Source organism: Lactuca sativa, chromosome 5 (genome assembly GCF_002870075.4).
Source record: "Lactuca sativa cultivar Salinas chromosome 5, Lsat_Salinas_v11, whole genome shotgun sequence".
Classification (NCBI taxonomy): domain Eukaryota; kingdom Viridiplantae; phylum Streptophyta; class Magnoliopsida; order Asterales; family Asteraceae; genus Lactuca; species Lactuca sativa.
The window spans coordinates 242,924,119-242,940,753 of NC_056627.2; the positions used below are offsets into that span (position 1 = coordinate 242,924,119).

Consider the following 16,635-nt stretch of genomic DNA (forward strand, 5'->3'; position numbering starts at 1 on the left):
CATTATCTAGCATGGTTATAACGACTCACTTAGAGGAAGTAACATTATGAAATTTACGGGAGACCATTCTCTTTTCTCTTTGGATTACTCGGGAACATACTCGTACCGGTAGTCAATCTCGGGGGTTGATATACCAGCATTCTATTTTACAGGCAGCATAGGGTTGTCTGGAGGCATTCTATTCACATTCTCTTCATTTACTTTTGGAATTCTATTAAACAAAAACACACATGCATTAATACAAGACCGGACACAAACGTACTAAACTATTTTAAGAAAATATAGGATTTTCTTGTGATTACAAAGTTATACAAATCCTTTTCTCAAACATGCATATGAACTCGCCAATATTTTTATGTTGACCTTTTTAAATTAACTCGTATTCTCAGGAAACCGGTGAAGTAGGTTGGGCTGAACAATCTAATGGATGTTTTGTTATATTTTGTTTCATCATACTTTAATAATTTTGGCATGTAATATTTAAACACAATACTAGATGTAAACAATGTATGTTGTTATATTACATGTGTGGTGATTATGATATTATGTTTCAATTATATACTATGTGATGACACTACAAGGATGAAGTCACGCACAGGCCCCCGACGTTTCCGCCATCTGGTTCGGGGGTGTGACAGATCGAGTCTTCTGCTCAAGTTAAAGGAGGTCAGTCTTTTACTAACTTTGATCATTCTAATTAGAATTATGTTTACTATGTTTCATTCATTCCTGAATCATTCTATGTACAGGATTATGATGTTGCTTGGTGGATCGACTATGGGGCAACGAACCGTGTATTAAAGGATAAACGGATGTGTGAAACGTTAACTTCTCTTGAAGATGTGTTGGTGCTGAAAAAGAGACACGATTCATTTATTCCTATTTTGTAGTGTTGGTGGCGTTTGTCTTGAATTTACTTCTGGAAGGCTTTTTGATGTTTTGTTTGTTCCCAAGATTCACAAGAATCTTGTTAGTTCTAGTTGTTTGAATTATGATGGTTTTAAACAAGTTATTGAGTCGGATAAGTTTATTTTGTCTAAGGGTGGAATGTTTGTTGGGTTTGGATATTTAAATAATAGAATATTTCGTTTGAATATCGTTGACAAATTATTACCGGTTCAAAATTATGCAGTTGTAACTTCTGCTTCTAATGATGATAAATCTATGCTTTTCCATGTAAGATTAGGTCATGTCAAATTTAAAAGGAAGCATAAGATGTCAAAAGATGGATTAATTCCAGCTTTTGATATGACATCTGATAAATGTAAAACATGCATGCTTACAAAAGTAACAGAACAGCCCTTTCTTAGTGTCACTAGAAATACAACTGTTTTGGAACTTGTACATTGTGACCTGCATGATTTTCACTCCACTCCTTCTTTGGGAAATAAAAAGTATGTAGTCATTTTTATTGATGACTATACTCGGTTATGCTATGTTTATTTGTTACATTCTAAGGATGAAGCCTTAGATAAATTCAAAATATACATAACTGAGGTGGAATTGTAATTGGGCATTCTGGTTAAATGTCTCAGGACTAATAGGGGAGGTGAATATATGGATCCCATATAGTTCCAATCAGTGGGTATCATTCATGAGACCACAACACCTTACACACCCCAACATAATATATTGTTGAACGCAAAAATCGAGTTTTAAGGAAATGGTAAACTCGATGTTGTCATTCTTGGGATTGAGTGAAAGATTATGGGGAGAGGCCATGTTAACAACCATGTGTCTATTAATTATGGTTCAAAATAAAAGGAACAAAACAGTCCCATTTGAACTTTGGTTCAAGAAAATACCGAATCTGAGTTATTTTCGGGTTTGGGGATGTCGGGCAGTTGTAAAACTCACCGAGCCCAAAAAGCAAAATTTGGGAAAACGTGGAATTGATTATATATTCATTGGATATGCAAAACATTCCAAGGCATTTAGGTTTTATGTAATAGAACCTAATGATTTGGGTTTCGATTAACACCGTTATCGAATCACGGGATGCAATTTTTGATAAAATGCGTTTTTTGTCAATTCAAAGGCCTAAGGATCTGAATTTTGGTACTAATAAAGTTCAAAATTCAGAAAGTCGAGATGGTGGTAATGTAGAAGAACCACACTAGCTTCGCAGTAGCAAAAGAGGCCAAATTGCGAAAAAATTTGGATCCAACTTCCAACTGTATTTGGTGGAAAGTTCAAGGGATGAAATTAATCTTGAATACTCTTATTGCTATAGTATTGAAGATGATCCTAAGACATATCAAAAGGCCATGGAGTCTCGCGATAGTACCTTTTGGAAGGAAGCAATTGATGATGAAATATCAATTCTTGAGAACAACACATGGGTGTTGTCTGATTTACCTCCAGGTTCTAAACCACATGGTTGCAAAAGGATTTTCAAAAAGAAAATGAATGTTAATGGGACTATTTAAAAGTTCAAAGCCCGGTTAGTCATTTAAGGTTTTAGACAAAAACTCTATGTTGACTATTTTGATACGTATGCTCCGGTTGCACGTATTTCTACTATTAGATTGTTGATTGCCTTGGCAAGTATCCACAATCTGGTATTCACCAAATGGATGTAAAAACATCCTTTTTAAATGGTGATCTTGACGAGGAAGTTTACATGAAACAACCAGAAGGTTTCATTATGCCCGCTAAAGAGCATATGGTTTGTAAACTTGTCAAATCTTTGTATGGGCTGAAACAAGAACCTAAACAATGACATCAAAAATTTGATGAGGTTATTTTGTCTTTTGGTTTCTAGACAAACCAATGTGAAAAATGTGTTTATAGTAGATTTGATGATGCTGCTAGAGCTGGAGTGATGATTTGCTTATATGTAGATGACATGTTGATCTTTGGTACCGACCAAAATCAAGTAGATGAAACAAAGAAATTATTATCATCTAAGTTTTCCATGAAAGATTTAGGAGAGTCTGCTGTAATTCTTGGAATAAGGATTAAAAGGATGAACAAATGTTTGGTGATGACTCAAAATCCTTATATTGAGAAAATTCTCAAGTAGTTTAATTTTACCGATTGTTCTCCTATGAGTACTCCTATGGATCCAAGTGTGAAATTAATGCCAAATAATGGTCTTTCCATTTCACAGCTGGAATAATCTAAGGCTATTGGTAGCTTGATGTATGTCATGACAAGTACCATACCTAATATTGCTTTTGTTGTGGGTAAGTTGAGCAGGTACACTAGTAATCCTACTACTCAACATTTGACAAGCAATAAATAGAGTATTTAAGTATCTCATGGGAACCATGGATTATGATTTGAGTTACTTGGGGAGTAATTCAGTTTTAGAAGGTGATTCGGATGCAAGTTGGATAACCAACATGGAGGATCATTCCTCAACTTCTGGTTGAGTATTCTTGCTTAGGAGAGATGCCATTTCTTGGGCTTCCAAGAAGCAATCTTACATTACAAACTCAACAATGGAATATGAGTTTGTTGCGTTAGTAGCTGCTAGTAAAGAAGCAGAGTTGCTATAGAATTTAGTCTGTGAGATTCCTTTGTGGTCTAAACCGATAAAACCTATTTCTATCCTTTCTGATAGTGCAGTCGCTTTGGCTAAGGTATATAGCCAGGTTTATAATGGCAAGTGTAGACACTTAGGTGTTAGACATAGTATAATTAGAGAACTAATCATTAATGGTGTGATTTCAGTTGAGTTTGTAAAATCGCAAATTTTTTTTGAAGATCACTTTACTGAAGGTCTGACAAGAGACTTAGTGCACAAGTTTTTAATCGGGATGAGATTAAAGTCCGTTTAATTCTATAACGATGAGACACCCAATTCCCTCCTAATATAATGTTAGGAGTTGATTTAATGTGGAGAACTCATACTTATAGATTGGAACACATGAAGTATTAATCCCACGTATGTGTTCGGTTCTACAAGTTATCCAGGTTGAAGTTTAACTTCTTAATAATTCTTTTGATAAATGTATGTGCAAATACATGGAAAGGAGTTGCCTACATGATTGTGAAGTGTAGCCACTTTTCAATAGGTTGTGGACTTGATCTTGATACGATCATGAAAGGATTGGGACACACAACTTTATAATAATGTCAAGTTATATATTGCTAGAAATTCAATAATATAGTATGTATTTTATTTTCTGGTATTCAAATGGGTTGATGGGTTCAATTCTTAGAACACCCTGATTCTCGAGTATTTGAAAGTGTATGATACTAAATGGAAATTCAATCATTTCGATATTTTCACATGTACTCGTTTGGTTTATTATGATAAGGTTATTTTTGTTCAAGGGTTACACTAAAATAGCGGAGGATTGTTTGTCCTGAAAATGTTTATCAATCTTCTACTAGACTAGTTACATCTAAATATGCATATAATTAACTATATAAGCACTTCAATATATGTCATAATAATATTAATATTCTTCAGCTATAATATAAGTTCAAATCAACTTTCGTTACAATTTGTGTAAATACTTGGTTTGATTCCCTTGGTGCCCTAAACTAAAGGGGTTGCATGAAAAGATAACTTTTGGCTTCAGGCTTGGCGACAGGCTTGAGTCACAGAGGGTGACAGATTAAGCAGTTACTTTAGCTGTTGAGGGACTGATTTTAGATCAATGATCCAATGTGATTTATCAAAATAAATTTCATATGGGTTTCTACTTAACTAAAAATGGTGAACTTCGTATAAATGCAAGTAATAATGGAAAAAAGTTGAATAATATGTTCTGTAAATAAAAATATCTAAACACAATTGTTTCATAAAAATGGTCATCAACTTCGTATAAGTGCAATACTACCAATAGATTATAATCTATATTAACTGTATTTTAATTTTTATTCTAATATTATTAATTTTAAATGTAATTAGAGAGGGAGATTTAAAATTTAAAAATTGAAATGGAGAATCAATAGGTTGACAAGTGATATGACATTAATTACGATATGTTATAGGGTGACACATGACAAAAGGAGAATAAACATATTCTTTTACTAGGTGTGAGACCCATGTATTCCATGAGTTTATTTAAAAGAAAAACTAAATACAAAATTCTAGACATTTGAGAAGTATGAATTTATCAGAAAAATGAGAAAATATTGAATTATAAAAATTAAAATGTTTTTTTCCTTTTAAATTTAAACAAATAATTTAGATAAAAAAAATTAATGAATCTTTAATTTAATAATTTTGAAATTAGAAGGAAAGTTCATTAATAAAATTGATATGCATTTATTATTACATTTAAATACTATCTAGAATTGAATAAAATGAAAAACTCATAAAATGACATGTGGAATATAAATTAATTTAAAATAACCATATGACAAAATAAATGAGAATGTGACATATCACAAAAAATCTTTATTTATTAGGGAAGATTAGAATAGGGAGAGGAAATATGAATACATATGATGTCCTTCTAATTGGGCTAACATATCATGCTACAATGCTACACATACTTAATAAGACATGGATTTAATAAGGAAACTTGTAGCACCCGGTTCCTGGTACGTAAATGTTATTTGAGTATTTCTTTTCTTTTAGCCTTGGACTCGGCGAGTCATAGGTCCGACTCGCCGAGTGGATGCGGGACCCGGGACACGTTTAAGTTGGCGACTCGGCGAGTCCATATCCTGGACTCGGCGAGTCACAGCTGTTGGATGAAACCCTAAGTTTCAGGGGTTTGCACCCTATTTAAGCGACTTATTCGCCCCAGGCCAGCCCCCATTCTCTCCCCAGAGCTCCCAACCCTCATTTATGCTTGTTCTTTGAAGTATTGAAGCTTTGTTGTGTGCTTTTGGAAGGTTTTGAAGGAGGAAGGAAGTAGATCCAGAAGAAGGGAAGCCATCCAGGCATTATTGTGTTCTTCCAGCAGTTCCTTTGAGGTATAACCCGTTTTCCCCATGATTCTTTGCTTAGTACTTCATTTAGGTCTTTCTTGGACAAATCCCCAAGCTTGTATGTGCATTATATGTCGTAATAAGATGTTTGGCCTCTGGATCTAGGCAACATTGAGCTTCAGGAGCTCAGATCTGTTAGCTTTATAGCCCCATGTTGCTTGTTCACCCTAGATCTACCCTCTTGAGACATTTTGAGCCCTAAAATCCATATTGGTGAATATCCACACGTAAAGTTGGAAAGTTTACGTGTGATTCGTGTCCTAGAAGTCCAGATCTGTGAATGGCATGGACTGGAATCGAGCAAATCTGTGTATTTAGTGGGTGCATGGCAACGACTCGGCGAGTCGTTCATATGACTCGGCGAGTCTGTTCGCGGGTCTCCGAGTTTGTCCCCCTTTTCGTAGTGTCGAGTGAGCAGTGAGTCACGGGGTGTGACTCAGTGAGTCGGAAGCTAAACTCATCTATGGAGGTACTCGGCGAGTCAATGCTCTGACTCGGCGAGTTCAAGGCAATCTCCTTAGATTAAGAACAGACTCGGCGAGTTGTTCATACAACTCGGCGAGTCTCAGCATAAGTGTTCTTCGGATGAAAATGGACTCGGCGAGTTGTTCATACAACTCGGCGAGTCTTAGCATGAGTGTCCGTCGGATGAAGATGAACTCGACGAGTTGTTCATACAACTCGGCGAGTAGGATGAAGGACTTGAATATTGGTTAAGAAGGTGAACTCGTTGAGTCGTCGCCTAACTCGACGGGTAGGATCGGGATTCAGGGCAGTCGTTTGGGTAGGGACTCGGCGAGTTGGAAAGCCAACTCGGCGAGTCGGGTCAACTGAAAGTTGACTCTGACTTTGACTTAGGACGTGGTCAGGGGTAAAATGGTCATTTTACCCAAAGGTCAGTGAGCAGTGTTTGATTGAGTATGTTGTGGGAATTGCAGCCGAAGGATTTCCGGAGCAGCAGCAACAGCAGTAGGCAGTCAGTTCCCGATCAGATCAACAGCTACTTCGAGGTGAGTTACCTTCCAATAGCGGTGGGTCTACGGCCACAATGCCGGCCCACCAGTAGGAGTTATTCGTAGATGTTTGTCTCTGTGATATTCATCTAGGTATTGCCTGCGTTGTGTTATGTGCTAGTATGTTATGATGCTATGTGCTAGTGACAGTAGAGGGGAGATAGTCCCCGAAGTATCCGGTCGATAGGACCGAAGGGGAGGCCAGCACCCAGATATGCTAGGCAGTATCCGGTCGAAAGGACCGAAGGGGAGGCCGACACCCAGATATGCTAGGCAGTGTCCGGTCGAGAGGGCCGAAGGGGAAGGTCGGGCACCCAGATATGCCTGACGATATATGTATGTTATGAGATTATTTGGTATGTGGTATGGTGGGGGAACTCACTAAGCTTTGTGCTTACAGTTTTCAGTTTTGGTTTCAGATACCTCCTCAGCTAGGGGAAAGAAGCCGGCGCGGTATTAGCATGTCACACACACACTCTCTGGTTTCCGCATTTACGAGATTTTCTGGGATTTATACTCTGATATTTTGATTGGTTGTCTGATTTGACTTTTAGACACGGTTTACGTTGTATCATGGTTTGATCAAACAATGTTTTAATTATTAATGTCTCTTAAAGTAATGTCTTAAAACGAAATTTTTGGACGTGAAAATTGGGTCGTTACAAAACTTGAAAAGGAGAAACGACATAGGGAAAAAAACACCTAAATTTACAATCGTTTGTGAAAGAAACATGAAATGAATTTAGTGTAAAGTGTCAAAACACAAATAAATCTTCTTTTGCAATTAATTTAACTGTGTTGTACGATAACTAAATCAAGAATCAAATAAGTTGAAACCATGCGAAATAACAGAAGGATAAACCAAAACATGTAAGAGGATATTTCTAAACATCTCATGTGCATCATACATAATAAAGAACAATCCCGCTTTGAACAAATCTCTCTCATCTGAAGCTTTTTAACGTTATTCACAAACCCATCAACACCACCAAATATTACTTCTTTGCCACCACAAACTGGCCATTGTGCAGATTTGGACTCGTCGTTATCCTCCTCCTGTTCAACTCTTCCACTTCTTTCACCTATAGTGTACTACAACATAAATCGAGCCTGTAAAAAATTACAAGTTTATACATTTTTGTGTTTCTTTTTCTCGAAACCAAGACACTCAGCCTAGCCCAAGAACAAATTATTAGGACGCTTAGCTTGCTTATGGTCCTGATCAACAATATAATTTACACAAATTAAATTAATAAGTAAAGAAAATTTTCAATTCCCTCCCACTAATTCTCCATATCTATTTGTTAAATCTATGAACATTGCAAGTGTGTGTGTGTGTATGTGTGTGTGTCTATATATATATATATATATATATATATATATATATATATATATATATATATATATACACATACATACACAATTTTTGTGCTTCTCCCTCGATAGAAATGGGAGAGAGAACAAACAATTAAGGTTCCTAAACTTTCATTCATGATGAAGTTGTAGTATGCATCCTTTTAAGAGCTTCTCAGGGTTCTACTTAACAAAACATATATAATTTAGAAGGAAACTCTGCAACATGTTTAAGTAGTCAAGTTCTTTCATAAAATCAAAATTAAAAATCAAAATCGAGAGAAGATTAGGATGCATCATACGTAATCCATTTCATGATAGAAAGTAATATGTTGACATTCTTGACCCTTGTTGGTGGTGTAAAATCAGGAGAAAACTTACACCTTGAGTGCGCCACCACCTATATGTAATCCATAGGAGGGAGGACGTTACTTTAATGACGTTGTTAAATCGAAAGATAAGTCAACATGGAAGCCTCATAGGAGACGAGAAATGCTTTTTGAGAGAAGATCCTCTAGTGATGGTTTATGAGAATTGATGGATCTTGAAAGATGAAGAAGACTAGTTTCAGCAACGTTGGTGAAGCGGGTCAATGGAGAGGATCGAGTTACATCTTTTCACCATTAAAACCCTAATACATATTTTATGGTTTGTTCCTTCGATCGTGAGAGAGAAATGGAGAGAAGTTTGAAACAAAAAAAGGATTTAGTTAGGGTTCTGATGAATGCAATATATACTTGAGAACATTAAAAGATGACGTTTCAAAATGAGTGACATATAAAAAGAAGAGTATCTTTATTTTTAAATTTTCTTTATAACCTTAAAACATGGCATGCTTTATGTCCTAAATATAATCAAAAGATGACATAACCTCACGACATTCATATTTGTGTGTCATAAATATCTCAGTTTTAACAAAAGATGACATTTATTTTATCACATGCTCTTTTGTCTATCATAAATCCTCTCATGTCGTAATTCGTATTTTATTAACGGACTATTTCTAATAGTGTAGTTGATAGTGCTGTTAATATAATTGACGATGCCATTTTGTAGTGTCCAGGTTTGATATTCAAGATTAATTAGTCCTTGGTGATTAACTAATTATGGCACGAGACTTGTATAATGTTTTTTAGGGGATTGAAGTTTTCTTGTTGAAGATGGAATTTGTGCATGTGAAGGTGGAGTTTGTTGAATTGTGAGTAGAATTATCGCTTTTTGGAAGTTATTTGTTTGCTTGGTTTCCAAGTCTTTAGGATTTGGAATATTACCATTTGTTAGAAGTTTTTGCATAATTTTAAGATTTTAGTTTCTTAGCTTAAAATTATAGACTTATTTTAATCATTCTAACCATTTTTTATTCTTCTCCCTCTCCATCAAGAATTGTGTACAGTTCTCTTTTCTTCCTTCTATCGATTATTTAATAATAAAAGTCTAGTGTCTTGTGGTTTTTCTTGTAAGGTTTCCACCCAATATTTGGTTACTTTATAGTGTTTATCTTCTTGTTTGTTATTTACTACACATTGCACTCATTATTTACTAAGTATTTGTTTCCATACAAACTTTGTATCGCAACAACGGTTCATGCATTTACAATTAACCACATAGATGATAAATACAATACATCTTCTTTTCACCTATTCTCGCAATACAAATGAGTAAAATGCTTTCTTATATTGTCAACTTTCTTCACTACCACATTCCTTTTGGGGTGTGAGTGAAAAATTGCACCCTTCAATTGCATCTTCGATAGATAGAAACACACGTTCTTTCCCAATTTTGTCTATGAAATTCGTAACAATCAACTTCTCCATGACCTCGAGTCTTGGATTCACTATGACAACCTGCAAATATAAACATATATTTAGAATTATTACCAGCAAATATTACTTTTGTTTCATTCTGGAGAATATTATAAACTTAATATATGCGAATTACCTTAATATCTCTGACTTCTAAACTTCTACGAATTTCAACAAGAGTTTCAACTCCCGTGATATCAATAGATGTGACACCTGGATAAATTGGCATAACAAGTATTAATTATTGTATTAAACATCGGGTTGAGAGTCTTGCTTAATATATATTTTGGTCATCGACGATTCTATATTTTATAACATTTACTTAAGTTCATAGAAATTGATCAAAACCTTATGCATCTTACCTCCAAAATCTAGTATAACATGCTCAACATCATCTCCTTCAGAAGCTTTCTTGACCTGTTCATCTCTAACCCATCTCAAAATCCTTCAAAAGATCCCATATCATGTCAAAAAAAAGGTCAGATTTTGATAATATCATATTAATCACATTATCAAAATGGCAAATAGAATCTATACCTTTCCCTCAAGTAACCTGAATTCGCAAAGTAAATTGGAGAACCAAGTTGCAAAATTAGAGTCTTAGGAATGTCAATGGCTCCTGGATATTGTTCCATATCTCGATATACACTAGTGTCAGGTATGTTCCCAAGCTTTGAACTTGCTGGTCTAGCTACATATAGAAGTGCTCTCAATAACGCTAAACCCACCTGTAACATATATAAAAATAATTACCATTTTTCATTCACGTAATAAGTAACATATTACGCATAACAATAAGAAAATGTTTCAAGAATTATTAGAAGAGAAATAAATATATATATACCGATAACATGAGGCCAACGTCCATGCTAATGAAGGCAACACCAAAGAAAGCAGCCATGCAAATGATGAAATCAAATTTATCGGTTTTGTAAAGATGATAAGCTTTATCATATTCAATAAGACCAAGCATTGCAGACATGATAATGGCAGAAAGGGCAACAAGAGGAGTGTAACTAAAGAGGGGTGCTAAGAAGAATAATGTAAGCATCATGCATATTGACATAACTACATTTGCCATTTGTGTTTTACACCCTGCGTTGTAATTCACTGCTGTTTTTGAAAATGGTCCTGCAGTAAAGAAAAGATGTTTTAAAGTATTGTTTAGGATAATTAAGAGAAAGTAATTATTTTTTTTAAAAAATTGGATAAAAGGATTGAAGAAGAAAAAATTAACCTGTAGTTAAGTAGCATGAAGTGAAAGATCCAATAATGTTCATGAGACCAAAAGCTATCATCTCTTTGTTTCCATCAATTTGTTGATTTTCCATTATGGCAAAGCTTCTTCCGATTGCTATTCCTTCCTGAAACATGCACACCCAAAATGTTATTATAATTTATAAATAATGTTTTCTCATAACTTTTAAATATTAGAAGTATAATAATGTTCATGAGGAATTAGTAAACTAAAAACAACAGTTATAATTTTGTTATTATATTTAATTATATTAGATAAGTAATGTTATTTTTATGAAAATAAATATGTGTGCTTACAGCAAGAGCAATCATGGCTGTTACGAGTCCTGCTTGTATAGGTGCTGATAGATATTTGGGATCAAAATCCAAATTTTTGAGGGAGGAAGGATTAATTCCCTTTTTCAAGTCACCCACCTGCAATTTTCGAAATTTGTTTAATTCACCATATATAATCAATTATACCTTGTTTTCATTAAAAAAATTAAACCTTTTTAATTAATCCGCATGAATCATGAAAAAAATATCAGATTTTTTTGTTTAATAAAGAACTCATATTTTCTAATAGATTTTTTGTTTGTTACTTTGTTAGTAGGAAATCGGAACTTATATAGTTGTCTATAAGTATTGAAAAAGAAAGGTTTTACATAAAGAAGTGAAAGGTATGTTGTGGTCTTGTAATATATAGGATGCATGTCAAGATTAAAATATACCTTTTGTAGGATTTAAAAAATTGCTTTTGATTACCTATAGGTTGCATATCCAAATCTAACATACAAAATCAGAATGTCGACAGATGGTCTATTTGTCAAAAGTTAATATGCTAAAAGAGTGGGAATCTAATACACTAATCAACTAGTTTAAAAGAATTTTCTTATAAATGATTATTGCTTAATTAAAAATAAAAATAATAAGATATTGGAAAAATGTTAAAATATATAATGATATTATATCTTGAATCTTAGTGATTAATAACAGATGTTTTTTAAAATTCTGGTATTCAATTACTTGACTAATTATATCCGTAGACTTAAAATCATCATCACAAATATATAAACAGAACAAATTAATGTTTTTTTTTCTTCTAAAAATACGGATATTATCCGTGTAAAAAGTGGTAATATTAATACCACAATAAATTCTATGGTTGACAACTAACTAAAAGGTGGCATACAAATTAAGAAAATAATAATTTGGTGGGAACAATTATCAGTGGATGTGGACTTCCTAGTAAAAGTGTTCACAGTAAAGCAATTAAATGTAACGCTTCAAAATTGGACAACTCTTGCCAAATCCGACTTATTGACAAAATCACAACATTAAATATATTTTAATCATACAGCTTTAAGAAAAAACAATTTATTTAGTTAAAATTCATTGATAAAAGGAAAATTCTATTGTAAATAGTCTCTTTACCATGATGATAATTAATAGAAAAATACATATGTTAACGACATTAAACGTGATTTCAATCATAAAAACTCCATAACTTCAATTTAATTTACTTTCATCCAAGTCATAAAATAATTATTTCTTTTTAATAAGATGTTACTATATTGTAATTAAATTATATACTTATTTAATATCAATCTTGTTAAATTTTGGAGATTATAAGAGTAAGAAACTTACAATTGCAATTCCATGTTTCTCAACATGTGCTACATAAGCGAAGACGCATCCTGTTACCACGACCACCATGGGAGCTATTGCTGACACCCAAAATAGCTTGGGTTTCTTTTGCTTCTGAAAATCCATTTTTGCGATCGTGTATTAACAACTTTATTAAGAAAAATTCCACGTCATTAATATTACAAGCGTACGTCATATTTAGTGATAAGAAATTGTAGCACTAAAAAGAGAAGCAATAACTTCTCTTTTATTTTTTCTTTACTATGAATGTATGTTGTCACTACATCCATTCGCATGATTAATGACATAAAATGATGCAAACCAAAATTTACGGAGTTTCAAATGTATAATTAAAATCGTTGGTATTAGAAAATTACTTACCACGAATCTTGTGAATTGAAGAAAGACGAGGAAAACTACACCCACTACAGTGCTTTCCCATCTTATCTGGAAAAACATAATAATTACAGAAAATTAGAAAAATACCAAAGGGCATATGACGTAGGAGTATCAAATATGTTGAAAAGGTGTATATATGTATATTTAGGAATAGAATTAGTAGGTGTTTGAGTAATTGAGTTAACTCTTCCAAAAAAAAGTAGAAAATTGTTTTCAGATAGTTACGTAGAGTATTGTTTGTACTCGAAACACGACATGTGAATTATTACTGCAATTATTGTTATATTGTCACTTCAATTGTTATCATCGTTTTAATAAAGAGCCTTAAATTGACATAACATGCATGTGTTACTCAAGAATAACCACAAACATCTATAACACAAGATATTAACATGTGTTTGTAACAACAAACATAGTAAGAAAACGGGTCACGTATTCTTATCAAATCAAACATGTAAATCCAAAGAAGCGGGACATATAAGTATATATCAGTTGACAAAAAAATCAATAATATATGGGGCCTTCATAAGTCCCGTATAATTATATTGTTTATAATTCTTCCAATTAAAATAAATCTGTTTTGTATATATATTAATATTAATATTACTATATCTATACCTCTTTTCTATTCTTCAAGATGACACGAATAACGGATACCATATCAGTATGCGTAGTAAAATGCTTCAAACCAAAAATGCCTTTCAATTGTTGAAGGCAAATAAGGGTTGCTGTCCCTCCCATGAAGCCAGTGATCGTAGAATGTGACAAGAAATCGACCAAAATTCCAAGCCTATATTTAATTAATTACATCATAGTACATTAGTTAACTAATATATAATTTAGATGAATTAGTTATACTTAGAATAACAAATTAATTGGAATCTTTATGAGTCCATAAACTCACCGGAAAACACCAAGAATCAACTGAGTTACACCGGAGATGAGTGTAGCAGTAAAGACTAGATTAAGATAGAGTTGTGGGTTTTCAATTGGGTTCACTTTTGCTTCAATGGTTGCAGCTATGATCAATGAACTAGCAGCTACTGTTCCAACAGCAAGATGCTTCGAGCTTCCAAACACCGAGTAGATTAGAGGAGGAACGAAACTCGAATCTGTTAACAGAAAACGGATACAAAATTAATCCATGAAATTATGTTTGCATGAATCGTTACAAAAAAAGTAGAAGGAAGAAGAATGGGGAAGAAACTAACATAAACCGATGATGGGGGGAATGTTAGCGAGTTTAGCGTAACTGATGCCTTGAGGAATGGCGAGGCTGGCAATGGTGATTCCGGCTAAAAGATCATACATGAAAAGTTTACGGGTGTATTTAGGGAGCCATTCGAAGATAGGAACGAAATACTGTAAAGCTTTCTTGGCTTTTATCGGCAATGGCTTCCCTTTGAAGTCATGGAATGGATCGTCTGGGAATAGGGTTTCCTTCAAATCCGACTTGAACGCCGTCGCGAAGCTTCTTGGGGCGGCGAAGTTCACTTTGTGGAATGTTTCTCCGGCGGCTCCTCCTCCTACTACCGGCGCCATTCAATGGAGAGAGAGAGAGAGAGAGAGAGAGAGAGAGAGAGAGAGAGAGAGAGAGAGAGAGAGAGAGAGAGAGAGAGAGAGAGAGAGATGAAAGCGGGGTATTGGAAAGGAAGGTTGTTGATTGGGTATTTATAGAAATTTGGGAGTAATAAATAAAAATAAATGCAAAGAAATTGGATATTTGATTCTATTTTGAAGGAGGTTGAAAAGGACGTGATTAACTTTGACTTCGTATTGACCTTTTTTCCACTTCTTTGAATTTAATGTACATCGTGTATTACATAAACTGATAAAGAAAAAAACGAAAAGGGTTACCTGCTTTGCTAGAAGAAAAAAAATTACAGCATTGGTTAGAGACAAAAAAACGGATAAGAGTTAGTAGTCTATATATATATATATATATATATATATATATATATATATATATATATATATATATATATATATATATATATATATATCCTAAAAAATGTTATTGCCACTTGTCATTCTCTCATTTAATTGGCCACATGTCATTTTGTCAAAATTTTGAAATATATTTATTTTCCACTTGTCAATTACTTCATTATTCATATTCATTTTCATTATATCATTAATTTAGTTTTCATAAATTAAACATACTATAATAACTATTAATTTCAAATTTGAAATTTGAAATTTTAATTTCAAATAAATTTACACTTTAAACCTTTGTATTTAACATTTTATTATAAAAACTCGTTTAGTACACGGGTCTAACAATTAAACATATAATTTTAATTAATTTATTTTTTACATGTTTTTTTTTCATAATTTTCACTTATTTCATATTTCAAATTCAAATTTTTTTTTTCATTTAATCGCTCATATTTAACATTATGTTTTAATTAACCCGTATAATATACGGGTTTTACAACTAGTATATATATATGGGAAAAGTGAATATACCCTTAAGGGTATATAAGCTTAGGTACCCAAACTCACCATAATACGTCGTTTTGTTTGATATATTCATTATAATGTTCTTAAACTTCAATCCTTAACTTGATTTATTTTCAAAATTTTCAAATTTTCAATATTATTTTCCTCTTACATCATATTTTTTGACGAACACCTACTAAGTTATATATATTGTAGTTGAAAATGAAAATTATATAAAAGGAAGATAAATGCGAAATTTATAAAAATATTTGAAATAAATCAAGTTAGAAGTTGAATTATAAGAACATTAGACAATTACAATGTATATAAATGATACAAAACGACATAGTATGGTGAGTTTGGGTACCTAAGCTTATATACCCTTAAGGGTATATTCACTTTTCCCTATATATATATATATATATATGTATATATATATATATATATATATATATATATATATATATATATATATATATATATATACTAGGTGTGAGAACCATGTATTACATGAGTTTAATTAAAAAATAAATAAGTATAAAATTTTAAAATTTTGAAAAGTTTTACTTTATAAGACAAATGAGAAAAATTTTGAATTATTAAAATTAATAAGGTTTTAATGTATTGAATACATTACATATATAAACCATTTCTAATAAATATTTTACATATATATTACCTTACATATTAAACGTGGAATTTTAATTTAATAAAATTAAAAGTACAATAAAATGACAAATAGAAAATAGAAAATTGTAAAATTCTAGAAAATGACATGTGTCCAAATGAAGGAGAAGAGGACATGAAGTTCTTTATTAGGTAAGGATATGTATAAATACTTACTT

General features: G+C 32.8%; 1 protein-coding gene across 1 annotated transcript; it reads right to left on the minus strand.

Moving 5' to 3' along the window:
* Window positions 1-9,796: 9,796 nt before the first annotated feature.
* Window positions 9,797-14,936, minus strand: LOC111897966 (probable sulfate transporter 3.5). Its single transcript, XM_023893915.3, has 12 exons — window positions 14,560-14,936; window positions 14,253-14,460; window positions 13,967-14,138; window positions 13,331-13,396; window positions 12,950-13,063; window positions 11,621-11,737; window positions 11,304-11,430; window positions 10,911-11,197; window positions 10,604-10,794; window positions 10,429-10,511; window positions 10,203-10,279; window positions 9,797-10,108 (listed from the first exon to the last, which is right to left on the minus strand). Exons 1-12 carry the CDS (start codon window positions 14,888-14,890, stop codon window positions 9,944-9,946), a joined length of 1,938 nt encoding a protein of 645 aa, XP_023749683.1. The 5' UTR covers window positions 14,891-14,936; the 3' UTR covers window positions 9,797-9,943.
* Between the last annotated feature and the right edge of the window lie 1,699 nt (window positions 14,937-16,635).

Excerpts from the sequence above, each read along its gene's own strand:
- LOC111897966 (XM_023893915.3), bottom strand. The coding sequence starts at position 14,890 with ATGGCGCCGGTAGTAGGAGGAGGAGCCGCCGGAGAAACATTCCACAAA. Across the intron at positions 11,431-11,620 it reads CAGCCATGATTGCTCTTGCT|GAAGGAATAGCAATCGGAAG; the intron begins GTAAGCACACAT and ends TGCATGTTTCAG. Across the intron at positions 10,795-10,910 it reads ACGTTGGCCTCATGTTATCG|GTGGGTTTAGCGTTATTGAG; the intron begins GTATATATATAT and ends TATATGTTACAG.